Source organism: Pelophylax lessonae (assembly GCF_965119305.1).
Source record: "Pelophylax lessonae genome assembly, chromosome: 4".
Taxonomy (NCBI): Eukaryota; Metazoa; Chordata; class Amphibia; order Anura; family Ranidae; genus Pelophylax; species Pelophylax lessonae.
In genome coordinates this window covers 402,945,520-402,971,615 of record NC_138771.1, presented here as the reverse complement: position 1 = coordinate 402,971,615, position 26,096 = coordinate 402,945,520, and the positions used below count along the sequence as shown (strand labels likewise).

Below are 26,096 nucleotides of genomic sequence, written 5' to 3'. Positions count from 1 at the left end.
TCTTGTATCCCCACTCACCAGAAAAAATGGACCCACAGCTTTTCAGTCTGGGGGGTCAACCAAGCTTGTGTCTGGTGAGATGGAATCTAGCTCACTTAACAATAGAATCAAGTCCCAACAACTGTAAATCTTGGGGTAGCATTAGTGACCTTCAGACTCAATGAGATAGATGGTACTCATAGTGAAGTACAGTAAAAAAGTGTTTTTATTGCGCAGCATAAAAGTTACTTACAGGATTTGCATATAATACAGGCAGAGAAACAATAATAGAGGTTCTTTAGGGTTCGCCGCATTGGCGTGCTTTCCATAATGACGCCCCTAGGGAGGGGCAAAATTTCCAGTTTTCATGCAACCACTGACGTCACATCCTTTTCTCTGTGGAAAAGAACCAGCAGTAGATCAGAACCGGGAAGAGCACCAGCCAAAGATGTCAACAACCGCCAGGAGTTGACATCTTTGGCTGGTGCTCTTCCCAGTTCCAATCTTTGGCTGGTGCTCTTCCCGGTTCTGATCTACTGCTTAAGTGGAAGTATTGCAATGGTCAGCTTTTATTTTTGTAAAACTTTTATCCCAAAAGGAAAAACTGTTGCTGTAACTGCTTGAAAAGTGTTAGCTGTTCAGCTTTAATTTGCTAGTCATGTCCAACTAAATCTGCCTTCTCCCCAGATTGACAATGCTGTTGTTCAATGGTGGAGACAGGAAGTGTGTCACTAACCAGGTCACCAGATAAAAATTGAAGAAAAGCCCGACAAAGAAAAGAATGCAGCCACCACATTTAAGAACTGGTAAGCTGCAATATGATACAATTTATTTTTTGGGTTTAATACCACTAAGATTTCCACTGCTAACCTCTCATGAAGTTGCTACTTTCCTGGCTGTTATGCTAACCCTCCACCATAGCTTCTCTTGCTTTTTTTTTTTTTTTTTTCACAATGAATTTTTATTGAATTTTTGAAGAACAAGAACAAAGATAAAGGAGGGTTACTCACGCAGGAGCACAAAAGTAAATAAAGTCTTTAACAGACAGTGTTTGAAGACGCTAGCATTCCGTATCATTGGTACATTAGATGAAAAGCATGAGTGACCTGAGCGTCAGCATAACATGTATACTGATTCAAATTACATAACCAGGACATTAAAAGAACAAGAGAACAAAACAGAGTCATGAGTGCATGGCCTAGAGTAGGGCAAAATTCAGTTATTCCATAAACCATGGTGTCTAAACCAGTTGCGCCAGATCTCGTTAACCCTGCAGTATTTCCCCATAGACGAGGCAAATGCTATCTAATAATTAGCTTGGGTGTGGATCAATTGAAGGAGTTCCGCCACACGTGGAGGAGAGGGGTCCCTCCAATTGCGTGTTATAGCTAGTCTAGTCCTCAGCAAAACATGAGTGATCGGAATTCTAATGTTATGTTTGATACCGTGAAGATCCAACGAAAACAATGCTGTTCTGGGAGTGAGGGGAATAGGAGCATTAAATATAGTCAGGATTAAGTTGTGGATTGCTATCCATGTTGGACGAATTTCTGGACATTGCCACAATATGTGAAAAAGGGTTCCCACCTCTCCACATCCTCGCCAGCAAAGCGGCAAGCAGGTGGATGAGATCTTTAAGAGCCTGTGTGGGGTTAGGTACGATCTAAGTAAAATCTTTTGTGATGACTCCCATAATGTAATACATCTAGTGGCTAAATAGTTGAATTTTATTACCGTGTGCCACACCTCCTCGATAAAGGACACCCCCATGTCCTTCTCCAATGCCAGGATGGAAGATGATTTTACAAAGGAGGTTTTATCCCCTAATAAATTGTAGAAGAGAGATATGCCCTTAATTTTAGAGGTAGGTGATGTGAAATATTGCTTCACCTGCCAAGGTAATTGAATGTTTAAAGAGCTGGAAGAGAGTAATAAATGACGTATCCGAAGATACGTATAGTATTCACTTGCTGGTAGATCATACTCTATTTGTAGAGAATGGAAGGTTTTGATCGTTGGGCCTATCATCAAGCCATCAACGGTTAGTACACCCCTGAAAATCCAGGTGTGTATAGGCAGATCATGTATAAGATGAGCCATGCCCCTTAACGGAAAGTGTAGTGTAGATACGGGAAGGGAGGTGTCTATAGATGTTAAGAAGACCCGCCAGCTTTCCTGGGTAGCCAGTATAGTTGGGGAGAAGGGTCCCCCCTTTAGGGCTGTACACTTGGAGGCCATAAGGAAGGTCGGGAGATCTGAAACATCTAGCTGCAGCTTTTTTTTTTTTTGCAAACCCATTACAGGTTAGTGACTCAGAAAGCCCCAAATAATAAAGAATTTATATCAGCCAGTCAACTAGCATTTTCAGAAGGAGGTCCAGCAAGGACTGCTTCCGTAATTATCCCAAAAGGTTTACTTTAAGTAAATCCATACAGGATTCTGCAATTTTTCAAATAAACCTCAGTGTCCTCTGCAGATAAAGTGCCTGTGAGAAAGTATTTTTGCCTGTTATATTAAATAATGAGTGGAAATAAAAAGCAGAGGCTGCTTATAAATTCACAATGAATCACGTTATGTGCTTCTTTATGAGGCTGTGCAGACCTGTCCTGCAGATTCCTTTGTCATCACACTGCAGATATCTATCGGAGTTCTTGCCAGCTGCAGAGGATCAGTGTACTGGGATTTGCATTGCACACTGTGTCAGCAGATGTCTTTTCTACTTGCCCTTCATGGAAAGAAGGGAAAAACAACAATCTTTCAGCAGATATCTGTAAATGACAGCATATCTGTTTCCATCATTTTAAAGGCTCAGCAAACATTATGAGATAAGACAATTAATTCCATATGCCTGTGAGCTAGCATCTAGCCATGAGGGGGAAATCAAGAAGTCGTTTTTTTGTGTGTATTTATTTAGTCTTTCAAAGCAAAGCTTAAAAAATCTTTACTGCTCATAAAGGCAATAGGAAAACAAATGAATTAAGCCATATGTAGTTCCTACAAAACAGTGCCATTAAAGAGGATGCATAAACCAAAATCAGTATTTCATAACGTATTAACGTAATAACTGAGTATGTAGTAGAGAGGGAAAGGAATTTTAAAGAAATATATGGAAGCATTATGTGCCAGAACAAATAGAAATATGTTTTTTAACCAATTTTAATTATTCAGCTTCATTTACTTTGGTATTATTTTGTAGCTGAAATATTTTAGGCTGGGTTCACACAGTTGCCCTCCTACTCAAGGGCACCCCAAAAAACCTCGGCAACAAACATGCATAGCAACTCAGCATTTTCCAAGGTAATCCACTACCATACATCGTGGTGCACTGTGTTATAAAAAAAAAAAATATATAGCACAAAAACTTTTTTTTGGAGTGTTAAGTGTTACTCGTCTTTAATGGTTTAATGCAACTCTTCAAATAATTGAATAGACACACATAATAACAGTAGAAATTAATTATTTTACCATGCATTACTTAATTGCATTACTTGCCATGCATGCAGGTTGCCAAGTTACTGTCAAGAGGGGCAGCAGGGTAAGCTAAGGCTACTAAGAGAAGGACTTTAGCTGTTAAAGAGGAAGTAAACCCTCCTCTGACACTTGTACCTATAGGTAAGCCTATAATAAGGCTTACCTATAGGTACTGTAAATATCTCCTAAACATGTACCGTTTAGGAGATATTTACCTTAGATGCATCCAGTGACGTCACTGGCGCATGCGCTCTGAAGGAACGGCCGCTGGTGCTGTTCCTTCAGAACTCCGTGCCGTGACCGTCGGCTCCCGCACGCGTGCGCGGGAGTGACGTCACCGCGGCTCCGGCCAATCAGATGGTCGGATGCCGCGATCCCGGAAGACGGGCGACTGGACATGTCGCCCGTCATCCAGCTAAGCGGGCGGCACGGTGGGGGCGCGTTCTAAGGTAAGTATTTCATAATGAGCTAGTATGCAATGCATACTAGCTCATTATGTGTTTCTCTTGCAGGGTAAAAAGAAAAAAAAAAAAAAGGGTTTACAACCTCTTTAAGTTTTAGGATACTTTTGTACAAGTATCCTGTAGTTTACTTCCCTCCTGAGCACATCCTATAGTGGTAATCTTACCTGTTCACACTTCTTTGAGATCAACACTGTGCGGCCCATGGGGAGCTACACAACCTGAGCTTAAAACTGTGTGGACAATCCTTTGTTTCTTTTGCACATGTGCTATCCCCTAAATGTAATAAAGATATTGGTGGGATACAGTGCAGCACTCATCCTCAGAGGGGCCACTGTGAATGACTCAGGTTCTGCCAGAAGCACAGTTCCATGCATATCAACAATACAGGCTCAGTCTAGAGAATGTCTTTTTAGAATTGTTGAGTGACTTAAAACAGAAGAGGGGTCCAGGATACTCCAAAACGATCAATATGATGACAAACTTCTAGTACAAATCCTTATAGCTGCAGACACACGTCCAATAATCAGGTCTTGCTCACAATATCATAGGAGCTGTCTGCCACCCAGCTTAAACAGGTATATCCTCAGTAAAAGACAAAGGATCCTGCTCCACACCAGGACTTGCAGAACAGTGACCTGCAGCAAAAATCCTATAAGAAATATTCTCCTCCTGGGTTGATACTCAGGGATACATCTATCCAAAAGGACTCCATTATCTTTATAGTGACCACCTCCTCCTAGGTTGATACTCAGGGGTACCAGGCATCCTGGGGAGCAGACAGGTCTGGTGTGTTGGAGATAAAGGTCCGAGGGACTCTTTGGTTTCCATGGCCTTATAGACCTTTTGGTCTAAGAAGGACAAAGTGGAGGAGATAACATCTTCAGTTTTACCTACAAGCGCCTATTATTTGCAGTTCGGTAAGGGGCCATCTTTTTTGGGTGTTTTCACTTGGCGATTGGTAGCACCTGAGATTGCTGTGTTTCAGTCCATATTTGATATACCTGCACCTTATTTTCCGTCGGTAAGGAGGAATTTCACCTGGTGGTGGGTTTCACATTTGAATTGAAGAAGCATCGTTTTTCATTATATTCACAATTTGATTCTCCATGCCGGAACACACATGAATATTCATTTATGGACTTTTTATTTCATCCATAATATTCTTTATATGTTTGTACCATTTACATATATTTTATGCTGAGACACTCATGAATATTTATTTATGGATCTTTGTTTTCATTTATAATATTCCTTATATGTTTGTGTTATTCACATAATTTCAACTACCTCTGAGTAGTTACACTTAGATTTAAATTTGTTTTAGCGCACCCTCACTTTACACACTCAGGGATACATCTATCCAAAAGGACTCCTTTATCTTTATAGCGACCACCTCCTCCTAGGTTGATACTCAGGGGTACCAGTGGGATTACTATGTATATGGCTCAAGGGGACATCTATCCAATGGCTCTCAAAAAATGCAGGAGAAATAACTCATGGTGCAGTATATTTTATTATGTAATAGCAGAGATAAAAAGAAAACACTCACATTTGAAAGTGCCTCAAATGGCACTTGCTGAAAGCATAGACTTAACGCAGGTAAAGCAGGAGCCGCTGAGCTGAGTTCCGCTTGTGTTCCACGATACGAACGGCTGTAAACCGGAAGTGACGTCTGGACCCTCAATGCATTTCGCCCGGATATGGCGTCATCAGGAGGTGGTCACTATAAAGCTAAAGGAGTCCTTTTGGATAGATGCATCCCTGAGTATCAACCCAGGAGGAGGTGGTCGCTATAAAGATAAAGGAGCTCTACAAGCACTGTAGGTCCCAGAGGCCTGAGTGCTTCTGGTAAGTGGCTACAACCTACTGGGTGAAGGATCAGACAGCTTGACGTGCCACTGAACCCCAAGGGAAGAAGGACAGCACAAAATTTGATGTCACCACACTGATAGATTATGGACACTATTTGTTTATTTATGTTCTTGCCTTAATCAACAAAATATTAATTATTTATGTGGCATCCACTTTCTGGTTGTTCTGATTAAGAACATACCCTTTTAATGTCGCACTGAGCACTTTAGGTCACAGTCCCATTTTTGTATACCCAGTGCACATACTTCACATTTAGCACTAGTATTATTCATTAGTCATCGCCACGTTTTGTATGTTTGAAACTAATTTTATACTCTGGTTTATTCTTTATAGTGCACTATTTATATTAGCACATACTGTTAAACAGCACGTTTGGTCATCAGCACTGGTCATCCTTTTATATATTTCATTTCCAGTTTTTGCTTGTTTCACTTTGACCCATATATTGCTTCACTTGAAGCAATGGGTGGAATTTTACAGTTATAATTGCCATTAGTGCTGATCTTGTTTTTTATTGCATTTGTTTGGTATTTGTATATGCTCATAGTATAGTAGCAGTGCCTCACTACACCTTCCATATCTGGTAATATTGACTTGTTGTTTAGGGCAATAGCTCTTGCCACATCATTTTAAACATATGGAAGTTCAATTTTACAGTTGACACTTTATGGGAAATATGTGCAATTTGACATTTACTATAGAATAACGTTTATCTCCTCCTTAAGTAATAATAATGGTTGAAATCAAAAGTTTTCACCTCAAAAGATAATTCCAACTTCATGTAACTTCCTAGATAATGTTAAAAAATATAATTAAAGTAGAGGTAAACTAATAAAATTACACATATTTTGGTAAAGCATCGCATATCATAAGCAATAGCAATTTATTATCATTATTCTGTTTTATTACGATACTTTTAACCACAGTGGACCATGCCTGTGTAAAAGTGCACTGAAAAGGCAACTTGCATTATCCATCATAAGCCTTTTTGAAAGAGTAACAACACAGGAGAACAACTGGGAGAGAGGGACAGAATGTTGTCACTTTATAACAGGAAGTTCTGCACTAGGACTTCCAGGGCCAGATCACCTGTTAATTTAATAAAAAAAAAAGCATACCTAAAAATATTTAAAAAACTTTTTTAAACTACTAGTTAATGTGCTGAAGGTTATATGAGATTTTAGTTAATGGTTTTACCTGCTTTAATCTAAGAATATTCTATGTGCCACTTTTACTTATTTTGCAGCCTTGTATGACCAACGTCAAGGAACTGTAAAACCAGACAATATGGTCACATAACTTAGAAGTGGGCACGTAAACTTACAAGACAGATTAACTTCAGAAATTGTTTTCTGTATGAACAAAAAAACTTAGGGCTCATTCACATGGCGAATTTATGGCTTATGCTGCCGAGAATCAGTGATTCTCCGTGGCAAGTATGCACACAGTGTGTGTGATCAGTAGTATGTATAAATCCATGACAGGCTGACACAGCTGTTCCCATGTAACTGCCCATCCTAGTGAGTGGGGACAGATGAGCATCTCAGTTTGTAGTGCAATAATCACATTATTTAAGTTCACAGAGAACAGATTTCAGGATAGAACACAGCCATGCATCCTTACTGTACAATAATCAACCCTTGTATAACAGAGTGGAAAAAAAGTTATTGTGCCCAACCATGCAAGTAATTTCAACAATTTTTGTAAAACTTTCTTTCTTTATCCACAAATGCCAAGCCACCTGGCAGCCGTCTGCCCCCAATGATGGCAAATTCATAATAAAAGACGACGGATCTGCCACTTAACGTGGAAAATAGAATCAAACGTATAATTTCAAGGCATGCACACAATTTTTTGCCAGTTTATATTTTTTTCCAATATGAATAACTCACAGACATGAACCCTGGAAATTGTGGCTTTGACCTAAAACCACCCTAATCATAGGCAAATCCATCCAATAACACTCAAAGTACCACCCACCTTCTATAAAACGTCCACCGAAGAACGTTTCGTAAAGCAACTTATCGCAGTGCCGTAGCAAAAATCATGTGTTTTTGTCTGACCAAGGCAGCATTACAGCTTGATGACTAATAATGCTAAGAAGCTGCTTTACTAATATACAATAATTTAAAAAAAGTCAGAATACCATCATGTACATGGTATTTAGGTTGTGTTATGGAGAAGTAATTGCAAGAGGTACAATTGGGTGCAAAAGCTACTACCAATCAAGAATGGATAAGCCTTATTGTAGTATTTTAGCAAATTGAATCATGTATAAATCCCTTAAAGATCTTGAAAAATATGCACATGGTTTTAAGCTTGTGTATACAAAAATGAGAGGAGAGCCAAATGAATAGTCAATATAACAAACATATGCATTCCTACAGAACTTCAAATCCTACTCTATGCACTTGTCATCTACCTGTATGAACTCCAATCCACTTGTAAATAAATAAACCTATAGAAGCAAGATGTAGTTGATTAAGCAGATAAGTTTGCTTACCTTACTTGTGGCTGAGGTACTGCACCTATATTTGCAGGAACCTGCACCCCTTTCTCCCAATCTTGCCTCCATGGATCGGCCAGTATGTAAAAGTCATCCGGGCCAAACTGATGGGAGTCTGGTACTTTCATAGCCGTTATCAAATCCGTTCGATAAACCTGAAATAAATGTAAGAAAAATGATCATGCTCCATTATGCAAGTCAGTTACATTTCCATTTACAACTTCAACAGTGTCCTAGCAAAAAGGCTATTTTGCCTAATTAATTATGCTGCATTAGTATAAACTATATCACAATAACAGAGAATATTAAATCATTTCAAGTTTTTTATCAAGAGGAGCATAAATATCAAAGCAATTACAAAAGAGAATTAGAAAAAAAAATCCACTAGGCTAGGTTCACACCAAACTGCTACGGTGCAGTGCTAAAGCATGCACTTTTTCTGCGAGCTAATATTTTCTACGCTAGGCAGCCTATTCAAAATGAATGGGTTGGCATGCACTGCAGCAGCCCAGAAATCGTACCTACACCTGTTTTGGCAGTGCACTGCACATCAGTGAGTTGCCTAGCGTTGTGCTGTCATGTAGTGTACCTCCGCAAGGTGCATTGAGGGTGCCTTAAATAGCACCGCATCTCACTATAGCAAGTAGCATATGGTGCCATGCATTGTGGTAATGCACATGGAGACTGTGCATTTCTACAATGCAATGTGTACAGGGGCCTTAAAATGTTTCAAAATTGCAAATTGAAACATGTGGTGGACCAAACTCTATTCAGGTGGCCTAAATATTAGTATAGCTTAGGACACCATTGCTCAAGACAGTAATGCTACAGTGTAGAGCATTATGCTTCTTCAATGAAATTCACACTAAGGCGACCTGTGAGGCGACCTGGTCGCCTCACAGGTCGCCGCAGGTCGCCTCATTCCCGTAGGGAAGCTGTGGACCCGTTCTAATAGGAGCGACACAAGTCGCTCCGACTTAGAAAAAGGGTCCGGAGCTTCTTTGGGGCGACCAGGAGGCGACCGCCATAGACTTCAATGTTATGAAGTCCGTGGCGGCTGCTCCGAGGTCGCGGCGCGCTGCTCGCACCGCGACCTCGGAGGTCGCCCCGGGAAGCAGCGTCGCGTGTATGTGAACCGGCGCATAAGGAAGGAGTTCTCAAAACAAGTTTATATATTTTGAAACAAAAGAGGACAAGGACATCTTTGCAGAGACAATGTCACTTTGCCCTGCATGCGCAAAGTTACAGTGTTTGTGTTTCTTTAAGTAAACCAGAAAGTATTTTTTTTAACTAAAGTTTTTCCTATTTTTTTGGATTTTGCAAAAAAATAAATAAATAAATACATATGTAAATTTAAAACATCTTCATTTAACTTGTAACTAGCTTCGCCATGCTCTGTACCAAAAACATAATTTTTGTGTTAGGATACACATGACAAATCACAGCATAAAATAACACTTTATAGTCATATTTGTCGTTTTTAAAATTTTACAGATCAAAGTGAAAAAAAAACCCTATTTTGTTTTACTTTTGAAAATCAAGAAAATGAAACAACTATTGGAAGATAAATCCACCAAACAAAACCTTTGATTGTCCCAAAAGTCAGCCTAAGTAAAGGTAATAGGCCCATAGCTACAATGTGAAAATTGCACAGATGTTTAACACGTTGATATAAAAAGAAAAACATTCCTGGAGACAAAAATTTAGATAAAAGTATTTTTCATACTTACACAATAAAAAAATTCAAACGGAACAACACTTGGTTTTTATTGGTTGAAAATGGGTTGAACGTTTTTTTTTTAACCTAACTAAATAACTTTGTAACCAGAGTGACACAGTTATGGCATTGCTTGAAATATAGTAACCCACGTAACAACTATTTGACATACTGTGGAGGTGATGTAATCCTAAACAAATGATAGACTTTATAAGTGGACTAATAACAAACTATATTTTCTATACTGTGAAAATATAAATACTTGTGCTATGTGCTAAGATTTGTGTATCAAACCACTTAAGCCCCAGGCCTATTTCTGACACTTGTTGTTTACAAGTTAAAATCATTTTTTTTGCTGGAAAACTACTTAGAACCCCCAAACATTATATATATTTTTTTTAGCAGAGACCCTAGAGAATAAAAAGGAGATTGTTGCAATAATTTTTATCACACCCTATTTGCGCAGCAGTCTTCCAAATGCAATTGTTTTGGAAAAAAAATTCACTTTTTTGCATTGAAAAATTAAGAAAACAGTTCAGTCAGCCCAATTTTTTTCTATAATGTGAAAGATAATGTTACGCCTGAGTAAATAGATACTGATGCTTCATGCTTCAAAATTGCACACACTCGTGGAATGGCGTCAAACATTGGTACTTAAAAATCCCCATAGGCGACAATTTAAACATTTCTACAGGTTAGCAGCTTTGAGTTACAGAGAGAGGTCTAGGGCTCAAATTATTGCTCTTGCTCGAACAATCGCGGCAATACCTCACGTGTGTGGTTTAAACACCGTTTACATATGTGGGCGGGGCTTGCGTATGCGTTCGCTTCTGCGCGCGAGCTAACGGGGACAGGGCGCTTTAATTTTTTTACATCAAAGTACCAACGTAAATCGACGGTGAGCGGTCGGTAAGTGGCTAATATCCTGCAGCTGCTGCTTCACTTGTACCAAAATCGTCATTTTTTTCACATAGCGTAGCATACAGTGTAAACCATATTCACTAATAAACCAATATAGTAAAAAAATTGGGCATGTTTAAAAAGGGGGGTACGGGGGGCGGAGCCGGCAGCCGGAGTGGATGGACGCCTAAACCTTCTGCTCCGCACACCAGGTCCCATAGAGCAACTTGCAGCGGCTTTTTGAGCAGGGTTTACCGGCCACAACTCACTCTCACCTCCCGCGGAACACCACGGCAGCGGCGGGGAAGCGAAAGGACCGGGAGAAACTGAAGAAACTGTTAGATTTCTTCACCCCAGCTCCGGGCCGCGCCAGGCAAGATGGCGCCGCCGCACGGAACCGCAGCAGATCGCCTTGAGGCAAAGGACAAGCCCATCCATCCGCATCTGACTGGGACAGGGGTGAGTCGGCTGATCGCCAACCTTTAAATCGTCTTCCCCCACCGCCAGCCCAGCTAAGCAAAAAATGAGGCTCTCCGGACCTCAGGCCTCAGACCTCATGGACACTCTGGCTGGAGAAGAGGCAGAGGAAATTAATGAATGCGGCCTTAAGCTGGATGCCTTCCCCACAACATGAAGGATCTAATACAGACACTGAGGGGGGCACTCCAAAAGGACATGCAGTCCTTCATGATGTCCACCAACAGGAAGCTCTCAGATATGGGGGAGAGGGTAGACTTTGTAGAGACTAAGATGGACGAATTCACAGGGGCCCATAATGAGCTAGTAGATGTACACTTTGAATTGGAGGAGGAATTGAAACAGCTTAAGTTAAAGGTGGCAGATATCGAAGATAGGTCCCGCAGAAACAACATAAAATTCAGGGGAATATCTGAGTCAGTGAAACCAGCTGAACTCACACCGTTCCTGGAGCAACTAATTCTCAAGACTTTACCAGGCCTCACAGAGGCGGATGTGATTATAGACAGGGCACACAGGCTGCCCAAGCCGGCTCATATACCTGAATCTGTGCCTAGAGATGTGATAGCAAGAATTCACTTCTTCCACATCAAGGATCAGCTAATGAGATTCTCCAGACAGAATGCTTCTCTCCCGGATCCATATGGGGGGATTGCACTCTACGCTGACCTTTCTCAAGCTACGTTAGCAGCCCGCCATAATCTAGTTCCTATCACAAAAATCTTGAGGAACCACAAGATCCTTTACAAGTGGGGGTTCCCTGCAAAACTGACGGTGACCATGAATAATGCGATATATCTTGGGCCGAGATATATCCCGGGTAACTATAGGCCGGTCAGCCTCACATCAGTAGTCTGCAAAATTTTGGAGGGGATGATAAGGGACCACATACAAGACTTTAGTAATGAAAACGGTATTATAAGTAGTAATCAGCATGGATTCATGAAAAATCGTTCATGCCAAACCAATCTATTAACCTTCTACGATGAAGTGAGCTGCCACTTAGATAAAGGTAAGCCTGTGGATGTGGTGTATCTGGACTTTGCAAAGGCCTTTGACACCGTTCCCCACAAACGCTTACTGTACAAACTAAGGAAGGTAGGTATGGACCATAAGGTGAGTACCTGGATAGAGAACTGGCTCCAGGGGAGAGTACAGAGGGTGGTGATTAATGGGGAGTACTCGGATTGGGCGGGTGTGGAAAGTGGGGTCCCCCAGGGTTCTGTCCTGGGACCAATCCTGTTTAATTTATTCATAAATGATCTAGAGGAGGGGATATCTAGTACAATCTCAGTATTTGCAGATGATACTAAATTAGGCATGCCAATATCTTCTATGCAGGATGTGGAAATCTTGCAAGCAGACCTGAACAAAATAACGGGGTGGGCAACTACATGGCAGATGAGATTTAATGTAGAAAAATGTAAAGTAATGCACTTGGGGGCCAGAAACCAGAAAGCAAGCTACTCACTAGGGGGGGAACCTCTGGGTGAGTCTAGGATGGAAAGGGACCTGGGGGTACTGGTAGACAACAGGCTTGGAAGTGGCATGCAATGCCAAGCCGCTGCAAGCAAAGCCAACAGAATACTGGGTTGTATAAAAAAGGGGATTCACTCCAGAAATAAAGAGATTATTCTTCCACTCTACAAGACTCTGGTCCGGCCACATCTGGAGTATGCTGTCCAGTTCTGGGCACCGGTCCTCAGGAAGGATGTGCTGGAACTGGAGAAAGTCCAGAGAAGGGCAACAAAAATAATTAGGGGAATGGAGGACATCGGCTATGAGGAAAGACTACAAGCACTGAACCTATTCTCTCTGGAGAAGAGACGCTTGAGGGGGGATATGATATCAATATACAAATACTGTACTGGCGACCCGAGCATAAGGAACAAACTATTTAGAGTAAGGGAATACAATAAGACACGTGGCCACTCACTAAAACTAGAGGAAAGGCGGTTTAACCTTAAAGTGCGAAAGGGGTTCTTCACTGTAAGAGCGGTAAGGATGTGGAATTCTCTTCCGCAAGCAGTCGTATCAGCGGGGAGCATTGATAGTTTCAAAAAACTATTGGATGGACACCTTAAAGACCACAACATACAGGGGTATACAATGTACGGTTAAAAGCAAACACACACACATAGGTTGAACTGGATGGACTTGTGTCTTTTTTCAGCCTCACTAACTATGTAACTATGTAACTATGTAACACGTGATACAATCCATGGCCAGGGGGCTAGATCTCCTTCGCCAATGGGGGCTTATTCCCAGAGATGAGAACCTTCAACCGCAGGCATCGGGGACCCGAGGGCGATCTAGCGCAAGCAAACCCACCTGAAAAGTGCGGGCGGTTCCAATAAGGTTGTCAATATCTAAGTTGGATCTGCCAAAATGAGTTGTTATACACTGGTTGGCTGCTACCCGTGGACCTGGGTACGGCTCATGTTTCTTCACCCCAGCTTTGAGTGCGAGATTTCTTGCACCCCAAAAGTTTTGCACAGTTACGTTTTATCAACAGAACTACCAGCAAACACACCAGCTATGTCGGCCGCTGGTTTCGGCCTGTTTTTGCCTTCTTCCCCTAACTTCTTCTTGTTTTTCCCTTCCTGCATTCCCTGTACCTGCCACTGGAGGGAGCCAACGCTCTTTGAATAGCTGTCATGTCTATTAGGATGATGTCCTTCAATGTCAGAGGCCTGAACCACCCAGCAAAACGGAGAAATCTCTGGAAGACTGCAATGGACAATGCGTGTGATATCGTTTGTGTTCAAGAGACACATTTTTGCAAGGACCAAACCCCCAGATGCTCTCACCCCAAGTATCCGTATGTATTTACGTCTTGTGCTCCAGCTAAGCGTAATGGAACATTAATTGCTATACGGGACACGGTTTCTTTTAAGCTATTAGAGGAACAGCATGATGATTTGGGCAGATACGTTCTGTTGATAGCGGAGATAAATGGGTCAATATATATATTGCTGAACATCTACACACCCAACAAGAAACCAGTTAAATTCCTTAAGAAAATGATTCGTATGGCAAATAGTGCTAAGCGGGGATCTCTGATCATATGCGGGGACTTTAATGCTGTTATGTGTTCAGATATCGATTGCACCTCGGGGGGGCGGAGACGCAGGCCGAATATAGGACCCTTCTGCTATGGAGAGGGCCTGTATGACCCCTGGAGATGTCTCCACTCAACCGAACGAGATTATTCCCATTTTTCGGCTGTACATCAGAAGTACTCTAGAATAGACCTTTTCCTGACGGATAAATATACTCTCCAAAATGTTTCTAAGGCATGTATCCAATCCATTACGTGGTCGGATCATGCGCCCGTAACCCTGGATTTAATTTCACAGCCTAATACTGTACATAGGCCTCTATGGCGCAATAATACCCATGTGCTCTCCCACCCGCAGTATAGCAATGACCTGCAGAAAAAGGTGGAGGAAAATTTTGAACTTAATGCAAATGGCCAATGTTCACCTGCCACGGTCTGGTGTGCACACAAGGCTGTGGCGAGGGGACTTCTCATCCAACAGGCAGCTCAGCTTAAGAGGGATAAAACCCATCGGATTCGTGACCTGCAAACTGCAATCACGGATCTGGAGAAAAAACATAAAACGACTCAGTTGGGGAATAATGAGGTGCTCACTAAATTGACAGCGTTGAGGTTAGAGCTTAGAAACACTCTAACGGCAGACTACGACTTTCACTTTAAAAGGTTGAAGGTCTCATGGTATTCTCATAGCAACAAAGCAGGGAAGCTGTTGGCTTCTCAACTAAAACACAGAAGACTTAAGGCCCGTATAACTCAGCTGAAGCACCACCAGACACAACAACTAGCCTCTAATCCCACAGATATTGCGGCAGTCTTTAGGGATTACTATGAATCCCTGTATAACCTAGCAGATTCTGAGCCTGCATCGATGCCTCCTGGGGCAGAGATTCAGCAATTTTTGAGTACCCTCCACCTACCTAGCCTGGACCCACCCACACTTGCCAGTTTGAACTCCCCTATATCACAGGAGGAAATAGTAGCAGTAATAAAATTGCTCCCACTCCACAAGTCACCGGGAATAGATGGGTTTTCTGCTGAGTACTATAAAACCTTCCCACAGAGTCTAGCTCCACACCTAGCCAAGGTTTTTAATGCAGCTTTCACTTCAGGCACCTTCCCTAGGGAAATGCTTGAGGCTGTGATTGTTACCCTCCCAAAACCGGGGAAATCGCCAGATGCTCCCCAAAACTTCAGACCAATTTCGCTCCTAAATGTGGACGTTAAGATATACGCAAAGGTAATAGCTAACAGGTTGCTTCATGTCACCCCGATGTTAATAGGCTTAGACCAGGTGGGCTTTGTCAAAGGTAGGCAGGCGCCGGACGGTACGCGGCGTATGATCAATCTGTTGTCCCATTTGCAGATTCATCGGACGCCGTCGGTGCTTTTAGCGCTTGACGCTGAAAAAGCGTTTGACAGAGTCCACTGGGGTTTTTTGTCAGCTACGCTAGAGAAATTCGGGTTCAGGGGTTGTATCCAAACGGCTAGTATGGCTCTATATTCAGCGCCCACGGCAAGGGTATATAATGATGGCCTGTTATCCCAAAGTTTTAAATTGTCCAATGGGACCCGTCAGGGGTGCCCGCTCTCCCCCGTTTTATTTTCGCTGGTCATTGAGCCACTAGCGGAGGCTATCAGGGTGAACTCGGAGGTGACGGGCGTACAAATAGGGACCACCCAACATAAACTAGGACTGTTCGCAGACGACATCATACTCACGTTAACCAACCCTGAGTCATCCCTGACAGCAGTTCAAACAATATTGGATGCCTTTGGTAAGGTATCACTCTAAAGTAAACAAGACCAAATGCTCTGCCCTGCCCGTATGTATACCCAAAAGAAGGTTGGTAGCTCTTAGAAAGTTATTTGCATGTGACTGGGATAGCCCCTCAATTACTTACCTTGGTATTCAGCTACCCTCTCAAGTGGAAGACCTATATAAGTGCAATTTCCTGCCGCTACTGTCCCAAATGGAGACGGAATTCCAGCAGATTGGAAAGGTTCATTTATCATGGTTGGGTAGGATAGCAGCTTACAAGATGCAGATCCTCCCTAAACTACTCTATTTTTTCAGGACTCTCCCTATCCCTATCCCTATCCCCCTAATGTTCTTTGATAAGCTAGACTCTAAGGTTAGGCATTTCATTTGGGGTGGGAAGAGACCTAGGATTGCTATTTCTAAATTGTATGCAGATAAATATGTGGGGGGCACAAGCTTACCAGACGCCCAGGCTTATTACTATGCAGTATTGCTTAACCACTCACAATTTTGGTTTTCGGGACAGGAAGACAACTGGTGGAATCAAATCGAGCGACAGGTGATGATGGGACATGATCTGCCGGCATCGGCAAATCTACATACCCAACAATTGCGGCCTCTGTTCTGGCCTGGCAGAGATTTTTGAAGATTGACTTTGGTGACATGAGGGTTAAAAGACTCCCCATCCCCTTAGCAGCCTTCCCACATTTGATTGCAGGACTGTCAATATCTCGGTGGAAGAAGCAAGGGGTAAATTTTGCTATTCCCCACAATCTTCTTCCCGATGTACTGGAGGCATTTACGCTGCACCGCATAAATTCCCTACTTAAATGCACGCCCCTCCCTGATTTTCATATACCCCTCCATATCTGGAAATTCCTTATGGGATCTTTGGCTACGGAGAGTAAGGGCATTTCACTTTTTTATAGCCTCTTCCATCAAAGGTCTCTAGTGCGCAAATCCCCTCCTATGTTGAAATGGGAAAAAATACTGGAACAAACTTTCCACGTATCTCAATGGTCGGCGGCCATGAAAATTAATGCTAAAGCCTCGGCCTGTGTAGATCACTGGGACAACTCGCAAAAAATCTTGCATAACTATTACATGACCCCCTCTAGATTGCATGCGGTAGACCCTCAGATTTCACCTATGTGTTGGAGGGAGTGTCACAATAGAGGTAACCTGTTTCATACACTGTGGGACTGTCCTAAGATTCGTCCACTATGGCGACAGGTCTCCTCGCTTCTCTCGCTCATATGTGGACGTCAATGTACCATTAATCCAGCGATGGCAATGTTGAGTATAGGAGTTGCTGACCTCCCTTCTCAGAGCAAGATAGTAGTGGCACACATTTTGTTTGCCACTAGAATAGCATTGGCTGCTCATTGGAGGTCCCTTGAATCTCCGACTGTCTTGGAAATCAGGAGGAGAGTCAACTCGCAATGCGAAATGGAAAGGATGCTGGCATACAAAGAAAAGAGGGCAGACAAGTTTCATAAGAATTGGGACTCTTGGTTGAAGGCTTCTAATGACAAAATATAAGTGCTAGAGGATAGCTTCCCCAAATTCTCAGGTCCTCTGACACTTGAGGGACGCATCTAGGACTAAGGTACAGGTTATCTCTCCTTTGGCAGGCTCCCAACCCCAGTTGCAAATTTTCCCTAACTCCTTCTTTATTTTCGCTCTCCAACATGGTATAGCCTATGTTAGTACTTGGTTCAAGTTGGGCTATGGAGGATCCCCGTGTACAGACAGGCAAGTGGGAGGTGGTTGCTCTCAACTTTTGAAGCTGGCTAGCCACAGAGTAGTCCGGTTGGGACAGGGAGGCAGGTAGTGGCGCATCTGCTTCCTTTTTCAGCGGCTTAAGGAGGTACCTAATCACAGTGTGTTCCCCTTTGGGGGTGATGGGTATCTCTGTGGAGATCATTCCTCTCCTGACAGGATCTCCCGTTGGTAATGTTTGGGCTACATGTTTGCTAAAGGTGTTAGTAGGTGGCGAGGCGACTGCCCTCAAGGTAGAGGTATAAAACACAGGGGGATTTTCTACTGTTTTGCTCTTATGGAACCACGTACGAGAATGTATTTGAATAACTTTTCCTTTGTAACCTGATATACTTGATGTATGAAAATGTTGGAACGTATTCTTTGTACATGTTTATTTTTCTTCAATAAAAAAAATTATTGGTTAAAAAGGGGGGTACGGCATTCAACCAAACCACATACATAAATAAATAAATGGTGCACTAATATAGGTGATCAGTGCAACAAAACATCAAATACAGATTATACTTAGAATGGTGTTCATTTAAAACCAAACAAGTGATAAATCATGCAAAAGGTGAAAAGGTGCATAAATAGGGCTTATTAAAGTCTCTAGTGCAAAAGGACCAGCAAGAGATATCTCAATCTCAAGGCAGCTGGTGAGTATCCTGAAGCTTCATAGAAGAAATGAACTTCACCTTCACTCTTTCACCCAGTGAGTGCAAGATTGACTGCTTACCGGAAATAGCGGCCCCCTTAATTATAGGGGGTCACATGAGCGGTGTTCTCTTTATATTGGTCAAATTGAGACGGTGAAATATCCTTCCATATATGTTATACACAATAGATAAATAGGGTCACTCTCCCTTAGGAAGTTATATAATATATCAGTTTTATATCATTGGGACCAAAAATATGTGGAGAGAAGAAAGAGGGCTCTCATGGCGTAGTATCACACAGTGAACAATTTATTGATTAAAAGTTGCACTTACTACAGTCATGTATGTAAATGCCATTCACAAGATTGCGGTTTTCAGGGTTTTTCCCTTACCCTGAAAGGGAACGCAGAAGCGGTGTTCCCTTACCCTGAAAACCGCGATCTCCTTGTGAATGGCTTTTACATACATGACTACTAGGGGCGGGCGGGCGAGCGGCCGCTAATAGCTGTAACTAAGTGACCGCTTCACTTCCCTATCAGGCGGGTAGGGTCAGAGATCAGTATCTCCTCTGACAGGAAAGTGAAGCGCTCACATAGTTATAGCTATTAGCGGCCGCTCGCCCGCCCGCCCGCCCGGTGTGTTAGTTCATTCATGCACATCGTAGTAGTAGTGACATCACCGGGAGGCGGTCTTTTGAAAGGAAGGACACAGGAGGAGCTGAGTGAGAGTAAGGAGATTGGGAGGGACGCTGAGGTGGGGGGGGAGGGACGCTGAGGCAGTGGGAGGACGCTGAGGCAGAGGGGGGGAGCGGAGACGAGCTTACCAATGGTATTAGTATTATGCAGCATGAGGGGGTTAAGGTATTGCCGCTGCTGGTCACTGATGCATTAGTGACCAACCAGTGGCAGTTAATTAACCCCTTTGTGCTGCATTAGTGCAACCAGTGTCAGTGCAACCAGTGTTAATTAACACTGATACTGGTTGCACTAATGCAGCGCAAAGGGGTTAATTAACTGCCACTGGTCGGTCACTAATGCATCAGTGACCAGCAGTGGCAATACATTAACCCCCTCATGCTGCATAATACAAATACCATTGGTAATTAAATTAACCACTTGCCAACCCGTACAGTACATATACTGTGACAGGGTGGCAGCGACAGGAGTCAGTCTCTGCCTGTTTTTGGTGTATGCACCTGTTCTATCTATTTTAAAATCACTTGGGGGAAAAAGTCATTTTCGGTTTCGATTTCGGTTTTCGGCCAAGGGCATCCTGCATTTCCGGTTTCGGCCCAGAATTTTCATTTCGATGCATCCCTAATATGTAATATACAGTATTGAGAGCTTCTCTCTCAATCCTGCGCTTCCTGAGACACGTGATCTTATCCAACGCTTGTTTTTTATGTGTACTTATCCATTAGCTCCCAGATCATAAAGGGCATATAATCTGATTCAGGAGACGAGAGGGTTTAGTTTTACGCCACACAGTCGTTGGGAAAAAGACTTAGGCCAACACTACTCCACCAAAAAATGGTCAATGGCCATTACTTCCATATATAGAGCCACCTGTTGTACCTTACTTTGGGAATTAACACAGAAGTTGATACAACGCAGATTTGTTACCCCTCAATTTAAAAACCCCTCCTCTCTAGAATGCTAGAGATGGTGTGGTGCGACAGGCTCACTTTTTCACATCCTTTGGGATTGTCCCTGCTTGACAATTTTTGGAATGATATGTTACTCCTGATTTCTCAAATTACACACAATCCTATCTCTCCTTCCCCAGACCTAGCTCTATTGAGCCTATCTATCGAGTCATTTCCTAGACAGTACCAAAAAATTGTAAGCCACATACTATTGCCCGCAAGATTACCAAACTTTGGAAAACTACTACTTCTCCAGAGTTACTAGATGTTACCAGGATGGTTCAAACACACTATTCATATGAACTGATCTTATCATTAGATCGGCATTCATACCTTAATATGTTGCAAACTTGGAATCCCTGGTCTTACTGGTATAGCCAATATGTTAAATAAAAATACACCTATTGCAAAAAAAGCACTGCATCTTCCTCCTAGTTCCTCTTCCCCTCTACTCCTCTTCCTTTATTACCAAGACGTCCAATCTGTTGACTCTATACAGGTAGAAGTGTACCCTAACGGTGTTCAATTGATGCAAGTATAAGTATGCAAATTTGTTCATCCAGAATTTTGTAACCTGTGAATCCATGATCACTTCCAGCTTTATTACAGTTATTCTAATATTTAGTTGCTTGATCGTGTCATATGTCAGTCTGTTTAACCTACTCATTTTTGTTAAAAAAACTAAATAAAATCTATTGCAATGAAAAATATCCCAAGCTTTGAACAGCTAGTGGAGCACTGTTCAATCCACCACCTGAAAATGGAAAGAGTATGGCACAACTTCAAACCTACCAAGACATGGCCATTCACCTAAACTGACAGGCTGGGCAAGGAGAGCATTAATCAGAGAAGCAGCTAAGAGGCCCATGGTAACTCTGAAGGAGCTGCAGGGATCCACAGCTCAGGTGGAAGGATCTGTCCCCTGGACAACTATTAGTCGTGTACTTTACAAATCTGACGTTTATGGAAGGGTGGCAAGGAAAAAGCCATTGTTGAAAGAAAGCCATAAGAAGTCCCGTTTGCAGTTAGCGAGAAGCCATGTGGGGGACACAGCAAACGTAAAAGAAGCTGCTAAGGTCAGATGAGGCCAAAATTTTACTTTTTGGCCTAAAAGCAAAAGGCCATGTGCAGCAGAAAACTAACACTGCACATCACCATGAACACACCGTCCCCACCGTGAAACATGGTGGTGGCAGCATCATGTTGAGGGGATGCGTTTCTTCAGCAGGGACAGGGAAGCTTGTCAGGTAAGAGGAAGTTGGATGGAGACAAATACAATCTTAGAAGAAAACCCGTTAAGAGTCTGCAAAACACTTGACTGGGGCCGAGGTTCACCTTCAAGCAGGACAACGACCCTAAACATACACCGAAAGCTACAATGGAATGGTTTAGATCAAAGCATATTTAGGTGTTAGAATAGCCGAGTCAAAATCCAGACCTAAATCAAATTGAGAATCTGTGGCCAGACTAGAAAATTGCGGTTCACAGACACTCTCCATCAAATCTAACAGAGCTTGAGCTATTTTGCAATAAAGAATGGGCAAAAATTTCACTCTCTAGATGTGCAAAGCTTGTAGAGATATACCCAAAAAGACTTGCAGCTGTAATTGCAGCGAAAGGTAGTATTACAAAGTATTAACTAAGGGAAGCTGAATACAAATGCATGCCACACTTTTAGATATTTATTTGTAAAAAAATTTGAAAACCATTTATCATTTTCCTTTCACTACCCAATTATTTGTGCCACTTTGTGTTAGTCTATCACATAAAAGTCCAACGAAATACATTTACGTTTTTGGTTGCAACATGACAAAATTGTAAATACATTGGTTAAAACTTTTACTACCAGACCAAAATATGTCAGGCTCCATTTACACCTAAGCGTATGGTATTCAAGCATTTTTTGGGCGTTTTTTTCAGGCGTTTTTTGCAGGTGTTTGGAGGCAGGCATTGACATCTAACAAAAGCACTTGTAATCTGCCACAAAAGAAGCTCATGTACTTTTTAGAGCTTCAGGTGTTTTGCTGCAGGAGACAAAACGCTCATATGTGGACAGGGGCCATTGAAATGAATGGGATTTTGCTTGTTGGGCGTTTTGAGACTTCAGAGATGAGCGTTTCACGAGCTGAACACGCTCAGGTGTGAACAGGGCCTTAGGCCTGAAAACACCAAAACATTCTAAAGTAGATTTAAGATGCGAAAAAAAACCTGCCAACCATATTTGCTGCAAAGACTTCAACAAATGTTTTTACAGATTTATACCTAATTGCATTAGGAAAACACTACCTAGACTAGTCCTGGCCACTTTCAGCTTTGTGCATTTCTGGATGAACTTAAAAAACAAGGGGGGGTTCCATAGAACCTGTACTTCCTTAAATGTGTATTGTTCAGAAAGCTCTGTGTCATCTAATCTCCCTCATGTACACATTATTGTTGCAATATGTCTGCCCTAACCCTCCCCTTTATAAACAGTGCATTGCGAAAGTATTCAGCCCCCTTGAACTTTTCGACCTTTTGCCACATTTCAGGCTTCAAACATAAAGAGCTGAACACGCTCAGGTGTGAACAGGGCCTTAGGCCTGAAAACACCAAAACATTCTAAAGTAGAGACCCATGAAAATAAAATGGTAGCTGTTCCAATTTTTATGTCACACAAGAGTAAAATAGAGCACACAAACATAACACATTACCCATTTTTTGAAAAACAGATGCTGTTAATAGATACCCAACATGTCCAGCCCTAAAACTGCATGCTTCTGTGACAACTTTGTTACCCTAAATTTTCCATAAGAGAGGATTTAAAAGGCCCTTACAGCTCATCAATTTAGAGTTAACCAGGAGAAATGTGTCTATAATTATTGAACCAACCCTGGTGTGCATGTGGATATGTAACACATGTAGTGCACAATATTTTTGTACATATACGCCGATATTTGAGTGTATGCGGAGGAACTCAACTTTTTTTTATTGGGGGGAGGGGGGGTTAAGTGCTCGGGTATAACTTTTTTTTTTTAATACACTTTTTCATTACACTTAACCTCATTAATTTTATCACATAGGGGACAAAGTCCAATATATGTACCTATTTTGACTTTCACTTTATTGAGACATCAGAGGTCTTTTAGACAGACAGTCTATCAGAAAATTTCTAATTACCCAAAACATAGACAAAGTCCATAGATATTAGGTGGATGTGATGTTTACCTAGATGACCAATCTATTGTTGACTGATGCATCCAAGAAATGTACATTTGTGTGCTATGAGTATATATATCTAAATCCAGAAACTGCTGTCACCAACTGCTGTTCAAGGCCATTGTTAAGTAGAATTAGAGATGGAGGTTGTTGGTGAAGCTTCACAGATTCTCACAAAACAATTCCCAGAGACAAGCAAAAAAAAATAAAAAAAAACACTTTCCAATCACTCTCCACCCAAAAATCTATAAATTATTTTTGAAAGTGTTGTTTCTTTGTATGTAACATGAAGTTTACTGAATGTTGCCCGATAGGATGAAAACGGAAATGATGATGCAATCAAACAAATCTTTTTGTGCCAAGGTTTTTCAAAAGGGAACTGTTTTTGCAAAAGGATTACACTGTCATTTTAGGAAAAAGATGCTCTTCCTTTACAAATAAAACCAAATTATTTATCTACATCACTCCTCTGAGGATTCTCTGACTGAGCCATGGCCAGAGCTCAGCATCTGACTGTTCAGTCTCTATGAATCTCTGATAAGTCTTTCTAAGCACTATAAAAACTTTCTTAATGAATGTCCAGGTAACTGCTAAAGACAAGGCTCCTTCTTTGTCCCACATGTGTTAGTAATGGTATGTGAAGTAAATGTGTTGTAAGCCCTAATCTCACCAGAGCTCAAGCTACAGAGGAAACAATTACATGCATGGCACTACTTCATTACACCTGCTGATAAATGGTACAGCTGGTGAAATGCACTTGTTTGCCAACTGCCATCTATTAGGGCTGGAAATGAGGGATCCATATGTTTGCACACAACTTGCAAAGAATAATTCCAAGAACAGTTACTCTAGTACTGGAGCCAAGAGCATTCACGAAAAAGGTCAAGCAGGCAGTGGTGGGGTGAATCACAAGCTCAAGCAGCAGCTTGAGAATTTAATGTCATCATCATGCCAACATTAATTCAGCCATGTAAAGTGACCTAATGATTAGGAGGAGACACAAAGAGAGCCAACAACTCCGCAGTGAACATGTCCAGTATAAAAGTAGTCCGTGGCATAAATTGGGGCAGATTTAAGATACGAAAAAAAACCTGCCAACCATATTTGCTGCAAAGACTTCAACAAATGTTTTTACAGATTTATACCTAATTGCATTAGGAAAACACTACCTAGACCCGTCCTGGCCACTGGCTTCAATACTTTCTTTCAGCTTTGTGCATTTCTGGATGAACTTAAAAAACAAGGGGGGGGTTCCATAGAGCCTGTACTTCCTTAGATGTGTATTGTTCAGAAAGCTCTGTCTCATCTAATCTCCCTCCTGTACACATTATTGTTGCAATATGTCTGCCCTAACTCTCCCCTTTATAAACAGTGCATTGCGAAAATATTCGGCCCCCTTGAACTTTTCGACCTTTTGCCACATTTCAGGCTTCAAACAAAGATATAAAACTGTAATTTTTTGTGAAGAATCAACAATAAGTGGGACACAATCATGAAGTGGAACGAAATTTATTGGATATTTCAAACTTTTTTAAAAAATACAAAATTGAAAATTTGGGCGTGCAAAATTATTCAGCCCCCTTAAGTTAATACTTTGTAGCGCCACCTTTTGCTGCGATTACAGCTGTAAGTCGCTTGGGGTATGTCTCTATCAGTTTTGCACATCAAGAGACTGAAATTTTTGCCCATTCCTCCTTGCAAAACAGCTGGAGATCAGTGAGGTTGGATGGAGAGCGTTTTGTGAACAGCAGTTTTCAGTTCTTTCCACAGATTCTCGATTGGATTCAGGTCTGGACTTTGACTTGGCCATTCTAACACCTGGATATGTTTATTTGTGAACCATTCCATTGTAAATTTTGCTTTAAAGCTTGGGAAATCTTTTTGTATCCAAATCCAGCTTTAAACTTCTCCACAACAGTATCTCGGACCTGCCTGTTGTGTTCCTTGTTCTTCATGATGCTCTCTGCACTTTAAACGGACCTCTGAGACTATCACAGTGCAAGTGCATTTATACGGAGACTTGATTACACACAGGTGGATTCTATTTATCATCATTAGTCATTTAGGTCAACATTGGATTAGTCAGAGATCCTCACTGAACTTCTGGAGAGAGTTTGCTGCACTGAAAGTAAAGGGGCTGAATAATTTTGCACGCCTAATTTTTCAGTTTTTTATTTGTTAACAAAGTTTGAAGTATCCAATAAATTTCGTTCCACTTCATGATTGTGTCCCACTTGTTGTTGATTCCTCACAAAAAATTAAATTTTTATATCTTTATGTTTGAAGCCTGAAATGTGGCAAAATGTCACAAAGTTCAAGGGGGCCGAATACTTTCGCAAGGCACTGTATATAAAGGAAAATGCATTGACAGCAATAAGAATTATAAAAGTAAACAAAATAAACACTGCGCTCATGAGGAAAGCTGCTAGCACTTGGAAAAACAGTACACTTTTCCAAAATAAATATCAACAACTTTTTATTATTGGTTCGTAATTCTAATACTTCTCAATACCCCTGAAATGCATTTATCAACTCTGTGTGCACCTCCAATCATAAATATAATTCCTATTGCTATCAACACAGAATAGTGCAGCGCTAATCACAGAAAATTTAATATAAAAAATGTAGCC

At 41.6% G+C, this 26,096-nt stretch overlaps 1 protein-coding gene across 1 annotated transcript in view; it reads right to left on the bottom strand.

Moving 5' to 3' along the window:
• Positions 1 to 26,096, bottom strand: part of JADE2 (jade family PHD finger 2) — an 829,642-nt gene that overhangs the window by 546,294 nt on the left and 257,252 nt on the right. The window contains exon 4 of the mRNA XM_082255681.1: positions 8,290 to 8,447. Within this exon, the coding sequence (XP_082111807.1) occupies positions 8,290 to 8,447 (158 nt within the window). The remainder of the gene's footprint in view (positions 1 to 8,289; positions 8,448 to 26,096) is intronic.